Source organism: Callithrix jacchus, chromosome 4, assembly GCF_049354715.1.
Source record: "Callithrix jacchus isolate 240 chromosome 4, calJac240_pri, whole genome shotgun sequence".
Classification (NCBI taxonomy): Eukaryota; Metazoa; Chordata; class Mammalia; order Primates; family Cebidae; genus Callithrix; species Callithrix jacchus.
This window is the reverse complement of record NC_133505.1, coordinates 155061449-155081138: the sequence shown is the minus strand read 5'-3', so window position 1 is coordinate 155081138 and position 19690 is coordinate 155061449. Positions and strand designations below refer to the sequence as shown.

The 19690-nt window shown below is 43.9% G+C and overlaps 1 protein-coding gene and 1 non-coding gene across 4 annotated transcripts in view; both read right to left on the bottom strand.

Moving 5' to 3' along the window:
* SASH1 (SAM and SH3 domain containing 1) overlaps window positions 1-19690 on the bottom strand; it is a 361653-nt gene that overhangs the window by 271337 nt on the left and 70626 nt on the right. For 2 of the 3 annotated variants that reach the window (XM_078370275.1, XM_078370277.1), the window contains exon 1: window positions 8053-8126. The exons of the other annotated variant lie outside the window; for it this stretch is intronic. In XM_078370275.1, coding sequence (XP_078226401.1) covers window positions 8053-8073 — 21 coding nt within the window. In that variant the 5' untranslated portion in view covers window positions 8074-8126. Of the gene's footprint in view, window positions 1-8052; window positions 8127-19690 lie in introns of those variants that run through there. 3 annotated transcript variants of the gene reach the window in all.
* LOC118153314 (U6 spliceosomal RNA) lies at window positions 404-507 on the bottom strand. Its single transcript, XR_004742565.1, has one exon. It is a non-coding gene; the product is annotated as a U6 spliceosomal RNA (small nuclear RNA).

Here is a 19690-nt window from a genome sequence, read left to right as displayed (position 1 = left end):
CCTGTCTCTACTAAAATATAAAAAATTAGCTGGGCATGGCAGTATGCACCTGTAGTCCCAGCTACTCGGGAGGCTGAGGTAGGAGAACTGCTTGAACTCAGGAGGCGGAGGTTGCTGTGAGCTGAGATTGCACCACTGCACTCCAGCCTGGGCAACTGCATGAGACTTCGTCTCCATTAAAAAAAGCAAAAAATATTCATTTGCTCAATGAAGAGTTTGCTTAAAATTCAGCTTCTAGACCTTTGAGAGTCCAGGTTTCATTTTAGTGTTCTATATTTTCTTGGCATTTGAGAGCAGTTCAATGATGAAAAAAATTAATTCCTCCAAGGGCGTTACCTTACTTTATTTAGTATTTATATTACATATTTATTGAACTTGCAGATTTTTTTATTGGCCGCTTTTTAAAAATATGGACCGTTTCACAAATTTGCACACCATCCTTGCACAGGGGCCATGTTAGAATTCTCTGTATTGTTCCAGAATTTTGAGACCAGATTTTTTTTTCTCTAATGATAGGATTGTTTTGTATACTTGAAAGTGCCTTTCCCTGTTCTGTTTAACCTACTTTTGCATGGTTAAGCTCTTTTTAGTTGTTTATTATGTAAGACCTTTTATTCAGAATTTAAATTAAATTTAAAAGTAAATTAAATTAAAATTAAAATTAAATTTAATTCAGTATTTTTTTCTAGGACACATGAAAAGACATAAAAATGCTCCAAAGGAGACAGAATTTTGAATGAATGGGTTTTTAGGTAAGATGTTCCCCAGCTAGGCTGTAATGAGACAACAATGGAGACCAAGATGTAGGCAGACATTTAATAAGCCTCTCCCTTCTTTCATTCCTTTCCTTTCCCTTCCCCTCCACACTATCAGCCATGGAGGAGGAGGCTGGAGCTCCTGATTTCTGATTTTCACCATCCTAGATGTCAAATGCTATTTTTCATGTCCCCCTGAGTCAGAAGGCAGGTAGTCTGGTAGGTCGCTGAGTAGATGCACTAGAGGCAGAGAAAACTTGGCAACCTTTCAAACATTCTTACCTCCTATTCATCCATAAACCATGCCCCCCAACATCAGTGGGACCTGTGAATGACTGAAAATGAGCATGACTAAAATAGGCAGCAAATTGGATAACCCTGAAGCATTTGCGTAGTGATTTTACTTGTTGCAGAAATGCTCATAATCATCCAAACAGATAGAAAAAGGGGGAACTTACATTACTCCTGCCTGCCCAACACACCCTTGGACCAGAATTTTAAAATTTGTTAATTATGTTAACTATTTGAACAAGTCTCTATTTTTGACATGAGAAAATAAAACCAAATTGCTGAAAGCAATCTGAGGGAGAGGTAGGAACTCAGGGTTCAGTATAAGAGTAATGGAGTTGTTTAAGAACATGAATCTGTTAAATTCAATCTAGGAAGCATAAACAGAGTACACACAAACTGGATATTTTGGTCGAGCACAGTGGCTCATGCCTGTAATCCCAGCACTTTTGGAGGCCAAGGTCGGTGGATAACCTGAGGTCAGGAGTTCAAGACCAGCCTGGCCAACATGATGAAATCTTGTCTCTATTAAAAATACAAAAAATTAGCCGGGCGTGGTGGTACATGCCTGTAATCCCAGCTACTTGGAAGGCTGAGGCAGGAGAATCACTTGAACCTGGGAGGTGGAGGTTGCAGTGAGCTGAGATTGCACCATTGCACTCCAGCCTGGTCGACAAGAGCAAAACTCTGCCTCAAAAATGAAACAAAACAAACCTGCATATTTTATCGCTTTTAAAAGAAGGTCAAAATAGAGGGTTCTTAAAAATAAAGCACAAGTGTCTTTATTTTCATATTTGGAAAACTACTGGAGTGTCAACATTATAATGCCTGCAAACTTTCAGAAAGAATTTTTGTAGAATTTCCTGTACGTTATCTGGAATGAGGATGATGTCCTTCTGACGCTACAGTGTTTTATGGGAGCTGAGATCATCTCACCTCTGCCCCGTGTCTGTCCCCAGGGAATTTGACCAGTGACCCTGGGTCCAGCTTTTCCTGACACTCTCAGCAGAAGCAGCTGGCTGGTCTGAGCACAGTGAACCCAATGTCCCTCCGTGCCATACAATTCTACCAATCTAGCTTCTAAGGTGTTAGTGTGGTGTTTTGGAAAGTATATTGGTGGGGATGTCAACCAGGCTGGACTTTACTGTGCTGTTGACTGTATCGGCCACATTGGCCACCTGAGCCATGCCAGGAGCCACTTCAGCTGCAGGTGCATTTCTGTGTGATGGTTGTCATTTTGATTAAGAGTGCAAGGCTCCAGGGCCAGACTCTCTGGGTTCAAATACTGGCTCCTATATATCCTATTTATGAGACTATTTGTGTGTATCCTTTCCTTATCAGTAAAATAGGAATTTTTATGCATCTAGCACACAGTGTTTTTGTGAGGATTAAATGAGTTAATATGTCTAAAGAGTTAGAACAGTGCCTGGCATATGGTAAATGGTATGTACATTTTAGCAATGTATAACTATCATCATTATTATTTTTTAGAGATGGGGTCTTGCTATGTTGCCCAGGTTTGTTTCTAACTTTTGGCTTCAAGTGATCCTCCTGCCTTGGCCTCTCAAGTAGCTTGTATAACAGGTACAAACCACTGTGTCAGACTACCATGATTATTTATGTGAAGTACTAGGAACCACACAAGGCATTTCTTAAGTAAAAAATGCACAGGAGTGCACTCACAGGAGTATATATTTAAAGGAACAGTTGCTTCTTCTATGATCCTGGAAGTACAGTTTCCCAACCATACAGTTTGCAGTTTCCCTTCTCTCCCTTTCCCTTTGCTACTGCCTGCTCTCAGCTTTCTCATTATCCTCTCCCTTTTTCCTTCGGCTCCCTCTCCTCCATCCCAGCTTACTTTTTCTTTCTCACACTTACAAATCGCCTGGATACTGTTCCTCCTTTCTTTTACTTTTCTAAGTTTTATTTTATTGTATTTTGTTTTTTTTTTTGAGATGGAGTCTCACTCTGTCACCCAGGCTGGAGTGTAACGGCGCAATCCTGGCTCACTGCAACCTTTGTTTCCTGGGTTCCTGCCTTAACCTCCAAAGTAGCTGGGCCTACAGGCGCGTGAAACCACACCCAGCTAATTTTTGCATTTTTAGTAGAGACAGGGTTTCACCCATGTTGGCCAGGCTGGTCTTGAACTCCTGACCTTGTGATCTACCCACCTTGGACTCCCAAAGTTCTGGGATTACAAGCATGAGCCACCTCGCCCAGCTAGGTTTTATTTTATTTTAGTCACATAAGTGATCTGAGAAGTGGTTATTAAAAGGTTGCGCCGGGCTATTGACATGCTGTCTCAAACTGAAGGGGGTGAGTCACAAAAGGCGAAAGTCCAAAGCTGGACAGAAGAGACGCACGTTCTTTTTTTTTTTTTGAGAAGGAGTTTCGCTCTTGTTACCCAGGCTGGAGTGCAATGGTATGATCTGGGCTCACCGCAACCTCCGCCTCCTGGGTTCAGGCAATTCTCCTGCCTCAGCCTCCTGAGTAGCTGGGACTACAGGCGGGCGCCACCATGCCCAGCTACTTTTTGTATTTTTCGTAGAGACGGGGTTTCACCATGTTGACCAGGATGGTCTTGATCTCTTGACCTCGTGATCCACCTACCTCGGCCTCCCAAAGTGCTGGGATTATAGGCGTGAGCCACCGCGCCCAGCCTAGAGATGCAAGTTCTTTCTGGCTTTAGAGTTCTATGTCCACCGTTTCAGATTTAGATTTATATTTTCTTAACATTTATCTTTCACTTTGTATGGCTTAAGCCCTAGGCTAGGGCTTTTTGGTGGATTATTGTGTAATCCAACAACAATTCCTTAAAGGCAGGTATCACTCTCATCGTACAAATGAAGAAAAGCCAAAATGGAAAGAGAATTAACTTATCCAAGGCCACCCAACTGGAAAGCAGAGAGCCAGAGTTGGAACCTATACATTCTAACTCTAAACTTCAGTCTCTTCCCACTACCCATAATGCTTCCCCAACATAAAAGTAGAATTAGGCTGGGCACAGTGGTTCACCTGAAATCCCAACACTTTGGGAGGCTGAGGCGGGAGGATTGCTTAAGTTCAGGAGTTTGAGACCAGCCTGGGCAACATGTGAAACCGTGTCTCTACAAACAATAAAAAATTAGCTGGGCGTGATGATGCATGCCTGTAGTCCCTGCTACATGGGAGGCTATGGCGGGAGGATTGCTTGAGCTCAGGAGTTCAAGGCTGCAATAAGCCATGATCATGCCACTGCTCTCCAGCTTGGGTGGCAGAGTGAGACCCCGCCCCCTAAAAGAATTGCAATATAATGTAATTAATGCAAATACAAAGTGGTACTTATAAGATCTTATGGAAATGTAAGAGAGGTAGGGAGGGGGAATTTCTGTTACTTCCTAGGGCAGCTTTTTAAACTGGGGTCCTTGGAATTTTGGAAGGTCAGTGGAGGAACCACCTGAAGTTGTCTGCAAAATTTTCTCAGAGGGGTTTGTGGCCAAGGGAGTAGAGAGGTGGAAGTCTGACCAGGGCATCACAGAGGAGTATTAACGCTGTGAATGTTTGAGCTGATCAAGAGTTTGCCAGGAATTAGAAGACGACTAGGCAAAAGAAACCACAAGTGGAAAAGTACATGCAAAGAATTTGATTGGGCTTCAGCCTAGGGTACCATTCAAGGAAGCAGTAGGAGACAAAGCACCTAGGATAGGTGGTTAAAGTCCAGACTAAGAAACAAATGACATCCAGGGCCAAGAATGAACTCTCAAGGATATTAAAAATGCTCTCGAGAGCATTATTACATTTCATTGTAAAACGTATTCTCCATTGCCATTAAACAATATGCTGGAAGTTGTTTTTTTTCCCTTTTCCAGATGCTTGTAGCAAATTCTCTGTATTTTAGGATAAATTTGCATTCAGGAGTAGAGCTCGGAGCCTAACCTTGTTTCTGGGGAATAATGTATCCTGAATTCTAAATAACGGCTTACAAAAGTTCTGAAGAGCCAGTTCTGTGAATTGGCATGGTGGCACCACCCATTGGTGCCTTGGTGGGAGGTCATTGAATCCCTGGCACCCAAATATGGGGCTGTAAATTAGAGGAGGGGCAGAGCAAGAGGATATTGCACTAAATGAAGATGTGGTGGGTTTGTTACTGGAAAAGAGGCAGAGAGATTTTGGATCTAGATTTCCCTTGAGGTAACAGTAGTTAAATTTATAATTCAGGTATCACTGTGGAAGTCTCTGCCACACTGATTTTGTTTTCTCCCCAAACTTCTGAGGTTGATCACTTAATCAGGTAGATTAACTAGGTTAGTTAAATTAAGATATATATACAATCATCTCCCAAAAAGCAAGCTTGTCTGAACTGGAACTGTTTCCACAGATTTCAAGGCTCATTCGCTTTTCTACTTAGGACAGATATGATGTTCTAAGCCTGATAATTCCCCTTTCTGTCTGAGTTGATCAATACGTCTTTTTGCATCCTCAGCACAAAACCCAAAGTGCTTGCTTCCTTTTCTAAAAGAAAGCCTTTGTCTCGCTGGGATTAAGAGGGCATGGTCCCATGGCACAGTTTGCCGTTGAATTTTGGCACCTGAAAACCCTTCCCTCTTTAAAGAACTGTGGGCAACCAGTTAAAAGGGACCCGAGTTCTGGCATTTGGACTGAAAACGTTACCTGCCGACTGGGCTGCTCTGAACGTATTGTTTCTCAAACCAGGGGAAGTGCAAGTAACAAGAGCAGGCTTTGTTCTGTTGGAACATTCTTGATGAGCCCATCTGCCCCGAGTTGAAGGGAGAACCGGCCAGCCGTGTCTGTTCACTTTCTCTCATCGACCAGCCTCCCTTGGATTCCTGAACGCCCTCTAGGGCACAACTGTTACCTCTCACAACTCATATTTCAGATGTTTTTTACTTTGTTCATCCCATAACCATGGAGTTGTACGTGTCATCCCTAGTTGCTTTGACTGGCAGTCCACCACTGTTCTCTCAATGACCTAGTCTCTCCTCTGGTGGCAATCCTACCAAGAAGGCGAAGAGAAACGTGCCCAAGCAAAGCCTCACTAGCTTAAAAGCTCAAACTGACATTTCTTCTAGGGCTCCCTTCCCTAATTCAACTGTCTTTCTTTCTTTCTTTTTTTTTTTTAAGATGAAGTTTCACTCTTGTTGCCCAGTCTGGAGTGCAAAGATCACTGCAACCTCTGCCTCCTGGATTCAAGCGATTCTCCTGCCTCAGCCTTCCGAGTAGCTGGGATTGATTATAGACATGTGCCACCATGCCCTGCTAATTTTGTACTTTTAGTAGAGAATGGGTTTCTCCATGTTGGTCAGGCTAGTCTTGAACTCCTGACCTCAGATGATCCACCCACCTAGGCCTCCCAAAGTGCTGGGATTACAGGTGAGTCACCGTGCCCAACCGCTAATGCTATTTTCATTCAACAAGTATTGATTGGGCACTGACAATGCTGGGCACTGGTCTCAGCTCCTCAGAGACAGCAGTGAGCAAAACAGCTTTCCAGATGCCCACCTGAGAGGACTCAACTCACCAAAGCCCAGGCCAGAAGCTGAGAAGGGAAAGCAAGGGCCCTCAGGCCAGGCCGGGGCTCAGCACCCCGGTGTCTAGCTGTTGGCTCTCAGACCCTAATTTGTGATCTCTGTACTCTTCTCTTGAATTATTTTTCATGAACAATTCTTTTTTTTTTTTAAGAGACAGGGTCAGGCTGGGCATGGAGGCTCATACTTGTAATCCCAGCACTTTGGGAGGCCGAGGCAGGTGGATCACCTGGGGTCAGGAGTTCAAAACCAGCCTGGTCAACATGGTAAAACCCTGTCTCTATGAAAAACACAAAAATTAGCTGGGCATGTGGGTGGGTGACTGTAATCCCAGCTATTCAGGAGGCCAAGGCAAGAGAATTGCTTGAACCCAAGAGGTGGAGGTTGCAGTGAGCTGAGATTGCGCCACTGCACTCACAGAGGTAGACTCCATCTCAAAAAAAAAAAAAGACAAGGTCAGCTGGGTGGCTCATGCCTGAAATTCCAGCACATTGGAAGGCCTAGGCAGGAAGTTTGCTTGATCCCAGGAGTTCAAGACATCCTGGGCAACAAAGCAAGACCCTGACTCTTAAAAAAAAATTTAAAAAAGAAGAACTAAAAAAGAGACAAGATCTCACTGTCACCCAGGCTAGAGTGCAGTGGTGCGATCATAGTTTACTGCAGCCCTGAACTCCTGGGCTCAAGAGATCCTCCTGCCTCAGCCTCCCAAGTAGCTGAGACTACAGTCATATGCCACCATGCCTAGCTAATTTTTGTAATTTTTGTAGAGACAGTGTTTCGCCATGTTGCCCAGGCTGGTCTCCAATTATTGGACTCAAGGAACCTGCCTGCCTTGGCCTCCCAAAATTCTGGGATTGTAGGCATTAGCCCCCACGTTTGGCCCAAATGGAAATCCCTTTTTAATCGAAAAGAAAAAGAACCTCACAATCTATAGAAAACCATTTCCCCAGAGAAGACAAGGACAGAAACACAGTTGCTCAGCAAGCTGAGAAGAAAACCCCTTCAGTAAAATAATAGATGTGAAATGGTTAATCGTCTGGTCCCCACCCCCTGGGGATTGCAATATGAAGTACATGGTTACATCCTTCATTCTTAGCGTGTGTGCAAATCTTTAGAAAAAATTTCAGAGATAAGCAGAGGCTGGAAAAGCTCTGGTCTTTAACAGGAGAAACATTTCTTGGCTTACAAAACCTTTTTTAAAGTCTTGAGGGAAAATAAATAACTACATAATTATATAAATATATCTTATATAATGAATTAGTAAGTCAGAAAAATGGCAAATCCTGGTGAAGGAATGCCAATGCCGACACTGCCTAGCCCTCTCGGAATTTCGATGAATCCATCGGTAGCACTGAAAACCCCTGGATACTGACAGTTACTTTATACCTGTTTCCCACAATAGATCTTTTCTGAATATACCAGTCTAAATGTCAGAAGGACACGTAAAAGCAGTCTTAAAATTTGAAAACAGACAGCCTACGTACCCTGTAATCTTGTTCCTCCATGAAGGGAGCTGCTGGCCATACGTTCAAATGGTCTCTGACTTCCTCTCTGACTCAGATCGCATGAATCCACAGCACTGATGTAAGGCTCTAAATGGGAATCTGTTTTCAATTCAGGGCAGATGTGGGACACTCTCACAGCCCTAGGGATTATCAGCTTTAAAACAAATCGCCTTCAGGACGATAAGAGAGGCTTCCTGAGGCCTCACTGGGGTCCCTTCCAAATGCTTAACATATAACACAATACTGTGACACGAAAGCAAGTTTCATTCTTTGGGTTCTCAGACTTTAAAATGAAGCTTGCAAATACCCCTCAGAAACAAAGTTTGAAAATCCATCTCAGAACATTTAACTAGAAATCCAGATAATTTAGTAACTAACACACAACAGTGATGAAAATGCCCCTTTCTCCAGCCTCTACAAAACTCTCCACACGGTGTTTGGCTCATTAAGTATATAGTTTTTCCACAAATTGAAACTGAATTGTTCTGGTTCAGAGTTTCCTTGGCTCAAGAAAAGGAAGGGAGGACTATTCCAAGACTTTCACAGAGAAACATCCAGAAATCCATTTAATACGGTAAGTTTAATGCTCTGGAATTAGCGTTCATGCACGGCCTCTACATCTCTGAACGGCCTCTGTTCTGAGACCACTTGGTAGGGTTGGCTGATCTGCCAGACTTCAAACTCTGAAACACCTTCGCTGGGGCTTAATCTAGTTTAACACGATTTAATAACCCTGAAAAGAAGTTACATAAGTACGAATTTTGAAGACATCTGAAGAAAACATAAAAACATTTTCCTTTTAATGAAAGAAAAGTTTGATAGAGCCTTAAAAATATTAAAAGTTAATGTGCATGGCATTTCCCTACACAAGTAAGTTTAGGTGTTGGTAACATCAGTTAATAGAAGACAGTCACATTAAATACATGTATTTGGAAAACACAGTCTGGTTTGTTTTTTGGGGGAGCGGGGAGGACAGATTTTCGTTCTTACTGCCCAGGCTGGAGTGCAATGGCATGATCTTGGCTCACTGCAACCTCCGCCCCCCAGGTTCAAGCCATTCTCCTGCTTCACCCTCCCAAGTAGCTGAGATTACAGGTGCCCGCAACGAGGCTCAGCTAATTTTTTGTATTTTTAGTAGAGACAGGGTTTCACCATGTTGACCAGGCTGGTCTTGAACTCTTGACCTCAGGTGATGCACCCACCTTGGCCTCCCAAAGTGCTGGGATTACAGGCATGAGTCACCGCATCCAGCCACAGTCTTTTCTTTAAAATTAATATCGTCGGTGTGACATAACAGGGCTACACGGCAAAGCATAAAGTCACTAAGAAACATTACAGCTAGCATTTCTCCTGTCTTCATAGAGAAAAATAAACTCCCCGTAGCTTGGGAATGTGCTAACATAACCTTTAGGCAGCAGCAGAATGGTACTTAGGGTTGTGGGTGAAATGTTCAGAGACAGAGACCTGTCCCTAGATTTCTCTGACTGAGTGGCCCTGGACACGCCATTGCCCAGGCTACCATTTCCTTATTTGTAAAGTGGCTGAATTGCATAGATGATATCTAAAATCCAAACCTCTAATACCAGTGAAGATGTATGAACCAAGAACTGGTAAAACAGAAGGTAAGAGCCTTTTTTTTTTTTTTTCAAAAGTAATCACTAACTGCCACTAGGGTGACATCTCAGACAATTGTTTTCTACCTTGAAGCATATATCTACAATTCTGGCTGATAAAGTAAGTTTTGGCCAAAAAATTGGATCTGAAGGGTCAAGGAACCTACTACCTTATGCCAATTAGATGCCCAGATTTTCTTTGGGTTGACAGGTTTTTAGGGAAACAACCACCAAAGACATAACTCCCCAATTTTAATTCTGCTCCTGGGTGTCAATAATGCACTTACTTAGCAATTAGGGCCGGGCGCGGTGGCTCATGCCTGTAATCCCAGCACTTTGGAAGGCTGAGGTGGGTGGATTGCCTGAGTTGGGAGTTCAAGACCAACCTGACCAACTTGGAGAAACCCCGTCTCTACTAAAAATACAAAATTAGCTGGGTGTGGTGGTGTGTGTTTGCAATCCCAGCTATTCAGGAGGCTGTGGCAGGATAACTGCTGGAACCCAGGAGGTGGAGGTTGTGGTGAGCTGAAATCGTGACGTTGCATTCCAGCCTGGGCAACAAGTGAAACTCTGTCTCAAAAAGAAAAATCCCAGAAAACAAAAAACAAAAACAAAGCAATTGGGTTCAGTTCTATAAAAAGAAAAAAACCTTTAAAAATACCAAAGTGAGTAAGGAAAAGCAGATGCTGTCAGTGAGTAGTGGGTAGTTTTGATAGCTGGCGGGCAGGGTGAGGGATACACAGGGTGGAGGATGTGTGATTTGGCAGAAGAGCAATGGCTTAGGAGTTGGGAGACCCAAGATCTAGTTCCAGGATTTCCACTACTAGCCCTGTGACCTTGGCCACCCTCTTCCCTGTTTCTGGCCTGTTTCCTCGTCTATACCAGGAAAATGTTAGTCTATCCATCCTCTTTCTGTCCCAGCAAGCAAAAGAGAAATGGTGCCCCATTGGATGCAGCTTTTGCTATAGAGTTTGGCTCCTAGGAGCACAGAAGCCAAGTCTATACACCACTGTATAGCGATCTATGGTGTACAACAGAAAATAGCTGTACACTGGGAGCCAGCTAACTGGGAGATGATCATTTTCACAGTTGTGGGAGGTACCCACTTGCCTGCCAAATACCAGTAACGTCCTGTTCCAAAAGAATATCAGCACAATTATAGTTTTCTTTCCACAAACCTGTTTTCATTCATCAGCTATTATTTGAGGATATAGGAACAATCTTTAAAATAATCATGTATAGTACTACTGTTGAGGGTAGAATTGTGCTCCACCAATGCCCCTCAGATTCATGTACTGAATACCTCAGAATGTGACCTTATTTGAAGATAGGATCTTTACAGAGGTAATTAAATTAAAATGAGGCAATCAGGGTGGGCCCTCATCCAAACATGCAATCTAACACTGAAATGACTCAACAAAGCACAGGAAAGTACAAAAAGATACAAACCTAAAGAAACTAGGTGGCTGGGGGAGGTGGCTCATACCTCTAATCTCAGCACTTTGGAAAGCTGAGGTGGGCAGATCACGAGGTCAGAAGTTCAAGACCAGCTGGGCCAACATAGTGAAATTCCGTCTCTACTGAAAATACAAAAATTAGCCAGGCGTGGTGGTGCACTCCTGTAGTCCCAGCTACTTAAGAGGCTGAGGCAGGAGAATCACTTGAACCCGGAAGGAGGAGGGTGTGGTGAGCCGAGTTTTTGCCATTGCACTCCAGCCTGGGCAACAGAGGGAGACTCTGTCTCAAAAAAAGAAAAAAGAAAAGAAACTAGGCTGGGGGCTGGTGGCTTACACGTATAATTCCAGCACTTTGGGGAGCTGAGGTGGGAGGATCGGTTAAGCCTGGGCAACACGATGAGACCTTGTTTCTATAAAAAATTTGAAAAATTTGCTGGGCATAGTGGTGTGTGCCTGTGGTCTTAGCTACTTGAGAAGCTGAGGTGGGAGAATTTCTGGAGCCTAGGAGGTCTGTGCCACTGTACACCAGCCTGGGAAACAGAGCAATATCCTAGCCCAGAAAAAAAAAAAAAAAAAAAAAGACAATAACAAATTTCTAGGGAGAGTACACAACTGAGCGTGGCCATTGCTCTGTTCTTGCTGAAGGTATCACGTACACGAGCTCCTCACAAGTCAGCTCTCAGTTGTTAGCTGCCACACCTCCAGGGGCCTGGAACTCCAAGCATTTATAATACACCCTCTTATACATGATCAGGACTTTTTCCAAATGTAAACAAATCCGGCAATACTGTATCGTTATTTCATACTATTAAAAGGTGGGCTACATTGATATCCTCTATGAAAACACTTTATCAAAAATAAAAAGAGATGCTAAGAAATGGGCATGGTAAATGCACATTAACACAAGCGCTTATTACAGAAAGCAAGTGGCTATAATTTCCAAATATATAATTCAAACTGGATCAAGCATCATTATTCCCCAGTGCCTTATCTGACAAAGTTTAGAACTGAGTAACTTATATGAAGCCATTATAAAGGAAATGTAAATAACTCAAACTAATCTATTTATTAAAATCAATCTCCATTATCTTTCTTTTTAAAAAGCTTAAAAATAAACAATAGTCTCTGAATATTGACTATTTATGGCCCAAACAAAGCTGAGATGAAGGCTGGACTCAGTGCAGGAAAAATGAAGGAGAAAATATTTTAAGGTTAACTACTTAGGCCATGCAGGTAGATGGGCCCCCAGAGGGAATGGAATTCCGCAAGGTTTAAATTCTCAATAACAGTATTAGATGTTCAGCAGGAGCTGATAGACCAGCTGATAGATGTTCGGCAGGAGCTGATAGACTCCCAGCTCCCTTCCCTTTGAAGGCTGATTCTGTAGGTGGCTCACACATGTAATCCCAGCACTTTGGAGGCTGAGGTGGGAGGATTGCTTGAGCCTGGGAAGTTGAGGCAGTTTGATGCTTTTAAAATGCTGGATGAGGGAAATTGCACAGAGTTGAGCAAAGTTTTGCAACTTGCAAATAAGCAGTTGATTATGTTTTTTCCTTCATATTTTCAATTTTTCTGCAGCACAGTACCTTGTTTGCATGTTATTTACATTAAATGTGATCTGCCTATCTTTCCCACATGAGCTTCAAGTAGTGGGGTACGCTTTGTAGAACTGTGCAATATTTCCTTTTGAAAGAAAAACAATAAAAATGTAGTTGCGTCTGTACCATCTGCAGGTCAGTCTCTTTATACCCATCCAAAAGCTCAGCTTATGATTTTATTTCACAATATTCAAACATTTCCTTTTAAATGAAAGATTTTTTTCTATGCATTGCTTGGCATCGCAAATTGTTTGATTCAGAAGAGTTTCATATTGTTGCAAATCTCTTCTGTCAGTCAAAATTTCCTGAATTAAAAATTTCACGAGCTGAAAGGAACCAAAAGGCTGTTGGTGACCCCAGCACAGAGAAATAGCTAACAGTTGTATTATGGATCGTTCACGTAGCGGGTTAACACACACTGGCCTTGCGTTCATGAGATTCATAAAGTTTCACATGGTTTTGAGATGATTCAAGGGGGAAGACTTTAAACAATATCCCTTCCAACTCACAGACTATGATTCAACACATAGTTTCTCATAACTGCCTGCTAAGCATGCCTGTTGAAAATAGACTCCCAGCTCCCTTCCCTTCGAAGGCTGATTCTGTAGGTGGCTCACACCTGTAATCCCAGCACTTTGGAGGCTGAGGTGGGAGGATCGCCTGAGCCCGGGAAGTTGAGGCTGCAGTGAGCCATGATCATGCCACTGCAATCCAGCTTGGGCAATAGATCAAGACCATGTCGGAAAAGAAAAGAAGAAAAGAAAAGCTCTCTTGTTTCTAGAGCTTCTCTTATATCGGAATGTTATTAATAAGAATATTAACAACAGCAGCAGGAGCTAACGTTGTTCCCTTTCTATAGATTGTGCTAAGGGCTTTACACGCATTTTCTTAGTTGTCTTAAGGACTCTATGAGGTAGGACATATAGGTCATACCTCCATTTTATAGCTTAGGAAACTGAAGCTTAGAGAGGAAGCAACTGGCTAAAGGTCATATTCCTATGCAAACATTCTTATTTTACCTAACCCTTTCTTATTTTTCTCCCAGTGAACCAAATTTTAGCAAGTGGCAGAAAGGAAAAGAATCAGGTAAAGTATTTCTCAGCCGGGTGTGGTGGCTCACGCCTGTAATCCCAGCACTCTGGGAGGCCGAAGCGGGTGGATCACCTGAAGTCAGGAGTTTGAGACCAGGCTGGCCAATCTGGTGAAACCCCATCTCTACTAGAAATAATAATAATAATAATAAAAACTAGCTGGGCGTGCTGGTGGGTGTCTGTAATCCCAGCTACTCGGGAGGCTGAGGCAGGAGAATCACTTGAATGTGGGAGGCAGAGGCCGCAGTGAGCTGAGATTGCACCATTGCACTCCATCCTGGGCAATAAGAGTGAAACTTGGTCTCAAAAAAAAAAAAAAAAAAAAGTATTTCTGAGTAAGTGATAATTGACAATGACAGCTTCCTTGAATTGTATTGCCACTTCTAATATGGGGACTGGAGTTTTAAAGAAACTTGTGGAGCCAGTCATACAAAAGCATGAGGCTCTAGTGCCCGAAGAGTTCAACTGGGGAATCCTGGGATATAAATTCCTAACCCTCCCTTTCCACAGACAGCAGTGGCTCCCTGAATTAAGGCCTAGATCTGGCATTAGAAGGCTTGGGCACGGGTCTCAATGGCTTGTTTTAGCTGTGGGATCTTGAGGCAGTCATATCCAGGACAAGGCTTTCTGTTCTGAGTGAATCAGGCCAAGCTGGAACATTAATCAATGCTCTTACATCTACTTTTCTAAGGTTTCCAAAATACTGAGCATATTTTTGTTATCTCAGTATTCAGAGCTTGAAGTAAATCAAAGCAGAACCTGAGATTTAGAAGTTCAAGAGGTATGGAGAGCACCTTGGTTAGGTATATAAACTCTTTACAGAAGTTCGACACAATTTTAGGATGCTATAAAGAGAGCGAAAGATGTGAAAGAACAGAATTTCTTTATCCATCCAATGTATTTATTTCCCTCCCTCCCTCCCTTCCTCTTCCTCCCTCCCTTCCTTCTTCCTGGGCAGGGTGTTGTTTTGTTGCCTAGGCTGGAGTGCAGTAGAGCTCACTGTAGCCTTGAACTCCTGGGCTCATGCAGTCCTCCTGTTTTGGCCTCTGAAGCAACTGGGACTACAAGTATGTGACATCATGTCTGGCTTATCCATCCAGTTTCTAAGACTGTCATTTAGTGTGGGAATTCTAGTTTGTCTTTGCAAAGTGGAGGTTATATAAAAATCAAGGAGAAAGTATTCTATTATATGTGCTACAAAGAGAATATTGATGACTGAAGCTTAAACTTATAATGAATTATGCTATACATAAATCTCAATTTATTCAGCAAATAGTGAGCACGGAGTCTGTACTGGACACTGGGAATACAGTAATGGCCAAGGTCCCTACTTTCATGAAGCATACTTTTTAGATGGCCGTAGATAAAGGACAAGCACAAAAACAGATTCGTAAAAAAATAGCTGTGCTCAATTTTTAAAAAGAAACCAACAGGGGGCTGAAATGGAGACTGTTAGGGGAGGTGATGGAGCAGGCAGGCAGAGGTGACATTTAAGGATATGAAGAGGCCAGCTGTCTTGAGTGTGGGAAGAGAAACATAACTGGCAAAGAGACTCATAAATGCAAAGTCCCTGAGGTAGGAGGAAAAGGGTTGATGTAGCTGAGAAACTGGAAAAAGTCAAGTATGACTGGGGTGGAAGCGTGACAAGAGGCCACGAGGCTCTGGAGAGGCAGGTCGCACAGCCCTCACGGGTGATGGGGAAGAGTGTGAATGCTATTCGAAACCTAATAGGAAGCCATTGAAGAATTTTAAGCAGAGCAACAGCATGATCTGATTCCAGTCTTCATGTAATTCTTGTGGTGTGTAGAGAAAGATTCGGAAGTTATTGCAGACAATAATGACCTGTTTCCTCCCAAGCAATACTTGACAGAAAAAGCAGAAGTTATAATCTGCTTATATTTTTAAAGTGGTCTTCTATGAACCTAATCTTTTTTTTATTTGAGACTGAGTCTTGTTCTGTTGCCAGGCTGGAGTGCAGTAGCGTGATCTGCAACCTCCACTTTCTGGGTTCAAGCCAGCCTCCTGAGTAGCTGGGACTACAGGCGCACACGACCATGCCCAGGTAATTTTTTTTGTATTTTTAGTAGAGACGGGGTTTCACCATATTGGCCAGGATGGTCTCGATCTCTTGACCTCATGATCCACCTTCCTCAGCCTCCCACAGTGCTGGGATTACAGGCGAATTACAGCCTGTAATGGCTTACATTGGATTACGCAGTGGATGACAGCCACTGTGCCTGCCCATCCGTCATATTTTTATAGGGATAAGAGTTGTTCTGCATTCCCAGCTGGGACATAGATATAGGTCTATAGACCATCAAGCTTTAACCTGCCCAGTCATGACAGGAATGCATTTCACAAGACTTTTTTTTTTTTTTTTTTTTTTGGTTAAAATAAAAGATAACAGAGTCCTTTCAAATCACGTCAGTGAAACGCATGCCTTCAGGTCTCCGTTTCATCAGAGGAAGGTGTTGAAAGCCCCATCCAGCCCTCTGTAACCTCCTTAAGCCTCAGGTTGAGGCCTAGGCTTTATTTGCTTGCTGGTTTTGTGCAGGTAACAGTAAACAAATACGTCCAGGATAAATGATTGCCAGACAAGTGTTATTTCCACGGATAGAGCTTTCTCATCCCCAATATACATAAAAGTTAAGACATTCAGATGTTCCCTGGACTGGCTCGGAAATGAATCCTCCACCCTTATGTGGAGGTCTTCCATTTCCACAGACGGGCGCAGGAAAACAGCAACATTCCTTATAACATGGAGTTGGATGTGTACAGATGAGAATGGGCAACCGACACATTTTATGGCTCTAAAAGTGCAACTGTCTTTACCCTGGAACAGTTTTCTTTCCAGGTTTCACTTCAATGCAAAGCATATTTTCATGGTTGAGTTTTGAACTCCAAAAACTGGGGCTTGTAATGGAAATGTGGACAGACGCTTCACTGTAGCTGCGCTACTGGGCACCGCTAGAGTCATCAGTTTTAATGAGAGCTGTTAATATCACCTCCATCAGAATGGTTGCCCTGGGCTGACTTTCTGGGCTGTGCACAGGTGCTCTCCGCCAAGAATGTAATGTAGGTTATTACATTATCAATGAGGCACAGATGTGCTTTCTGTCTGAACTCAAGGTGGTGTTCCTGCCAAGTGCATAACTCTTTCAGTGGGCCCAGATCTGTTTGTATCAAAACGCTGTTCTAGCTCAGTGAACCTCAGAACTGCCTTCTGCTTCCCCAGGACATGAGTGTTCAGAAAACCCGCTTAAGAATGCAAGAAGGATGGGCTCTCCACAGGTAGGCACAGGCTTTCTCAAGAATGTGGAACTCGTCCTGCCACCTTCTGCTCCTTCCGGGAAGGCTTCAATCGCTGCACACTCATTCATTGACTCATCAGGTTTTTCTTGGGCACCTATCCTGTGCCAGGTACCCTGGAGAAACCAATGGTGATCCTGCCAAGGAGTCTGCCTGCAGGCTTCCTGCAGTGCTATCTGCTGTTCTGTCCTCTTCCAACTTCTTCAGAATCAACTCTCAAAACACACGTCTGCATTGCCTCTCCCAGAGCCTCTAGTTCAACATTATGCCGTTTTTCTAGTGTTGAATTTACAACTCCAGCAGCTCCGTTCCTCTAAACTTGCACCCCCCATTAATTTGGCCTCTTCCTTCCTCCCTCCCTCTCTCTTTCTCTTTCTCCTTCCCTCCCTCCCTCCCTCTCTCTTTCTCTCTTTCTTTCTTTCTTCTCACTCCTATCACCCAGTGCAGTGACACAATCTTGGCTCACTGCAACCTCTGCCTCCCGGGTTCAAGCAATTCTCCTGCCTCAGCCTCCCGAGTAGCTGGGATTACAGGTGCCTGCCACCACGCCTGGCTAATTTTTGTATTTTTACTAGAGACAGGGTTTCCCGAGTTAGCCAGGCTGGTCTCAGACTTGGACCTCAGGTGATCGTCCCTCCTTGGCTTCCCAAAGTGCTGGGATTACAGGTGTGAGCCACCTTGCCTGGCCTTCATTGAGCTTCTTCTTATTCAACTTGGTCCCTGGGATCTGTCTGAGTCTGACTTGAAGCCAGATTTTCCATAAAGCTAGCAGCCTCAGGTCCTGCAGTTAGCCTAGTGGCCTGGCTTGACATTGTCAAGCCAATGGGAGCTCGGGTGCTGAGAACTGGCTTGGGAATGCCACTGTGGATGCAACACTACACCTGTGTGCATCCTCAATGAGAGGTCCAGAAAGTTTGTTAGGGAGAGCTTGATGACTCGGGAGGAAAAATGGGTTCTCCTCAGCATGAGGGAGACATTTAGAATTGATCTTGACTTTGAGAGTGACATTGCCTTGCCATTCAGAAAAACTGATCTTTTATTATTATTATTATTTTGAGACAGAGTCTCACTCTTGTTGCCCAGGCTGGAGTGCAATGATGCGATCTCGGCTCATGGAAACCCACTTCCCAGGTTCAAGCGATTCTCCTGCCTCAGCCTCCACAGTAGCTGGGATTATAGGTATGTGCCACCATACTCAGCTAATTTTGTATTTTTTAGTAGAGATGTGGTTTCACCATGTTGGCCAGGATGATCTTGGTCTCTTGACTTCATGATCCACCCACCTCGACCTCCCAAAGTGCTGGGATTACAGGTGTAAGCCACCGTGCCTGGCCAGGGAAACTGATCTCTTATACAGGATCTAAATAGTGGGAAAAGAGATCACCACACTGTCCACCACACAGCCCCCCTACTGTCATTTCAGTTTTAAGCACAGAGGTGAACAGACACGAGCAAGACACTGGCAAACACGTGCGAGCATGTGCGTGTGTGCATGTGTGTGCTTGTGTGTGTGTGCAGTTTCCGTGTGGGCCTGGAGAAGAGTGCTGTGTTTTCATGGGCATCTGAGTGTACCAAGCTGGGGGAAGACATGAGAAAGGCATAGTCAAGATAGAGTGTGATTCAGTTCTTCCATCCTTTTGCTTGTGGCATGCCCCTCGACTGTTAACCAAAGATGACAGAAAGATCCTGAAGACAGATAGATGTCCTTTTCCATGGCCTTTCTGCCTACCCATGCCCATCCCCCACCATGCCTGATTTCAGAGCCCTTCCTCCTTTCTCTTATTCCCATGCTTTTTCTACTCCTTGTTTGATTGACAGTTTGGCAGGGGCAGCATGAAGGGGCTGATGGCACTAACCCTGTTGTCTGTCCTCAGGACCCCGCAGGGATGTGGCCGTTGTGGCGGAACGTAGGACTGTCATTCCTGCAGCCTGCCTCGGAGCCTCAAAGATCTGGGCCCAGAGGTGGCGCTGGCGCTGTTCTACATGGCTGGCCTCATTATGAAGTGAATCTCTTGACAGGCAATTTGTGTCCACCACCTGAATCTAGAAATCCTTTGCTAAGGCTGAGAGATGCTTCCAATCTCCTCTCCTCCCAGGTTTAGCTTGCACCATGTGTTCCACTTCCACTTATCACATGCATTGCCCTGTTTGCATTTCCACTCGGCTCTCCCTTCTTATAGGCAGAGAGGCACATGTTTTATAAGCAGGAGGAAGGCAAGCACATGGAGACCCAGCAGACAATAGAAAGGAGATGTCAAAGCGCGGAGCTCCTGACTCGGGAAGCTTGCTTGGGTGGTGCAGCCACTCCAATCAGGAGAGGCTGTGCGGATACGATGCAGAGGTGTGAGGGTTGACTGGGATTTGCCACAGACTTTCTTTTGTCAAGTACCAGGTGGAAATCTTCCTAGTGATTAACTCAATGGTAGAAAATTTGGACAATATATTAGTATTTAAAAAGCCCTTATGCCAGGTGCAGTGGCTCATGCCTGTAATCCCAGCACTTTGGGAGGCCAAGACGGGCAGATCCCCTGAGGTCAGGAGTTTGAGAC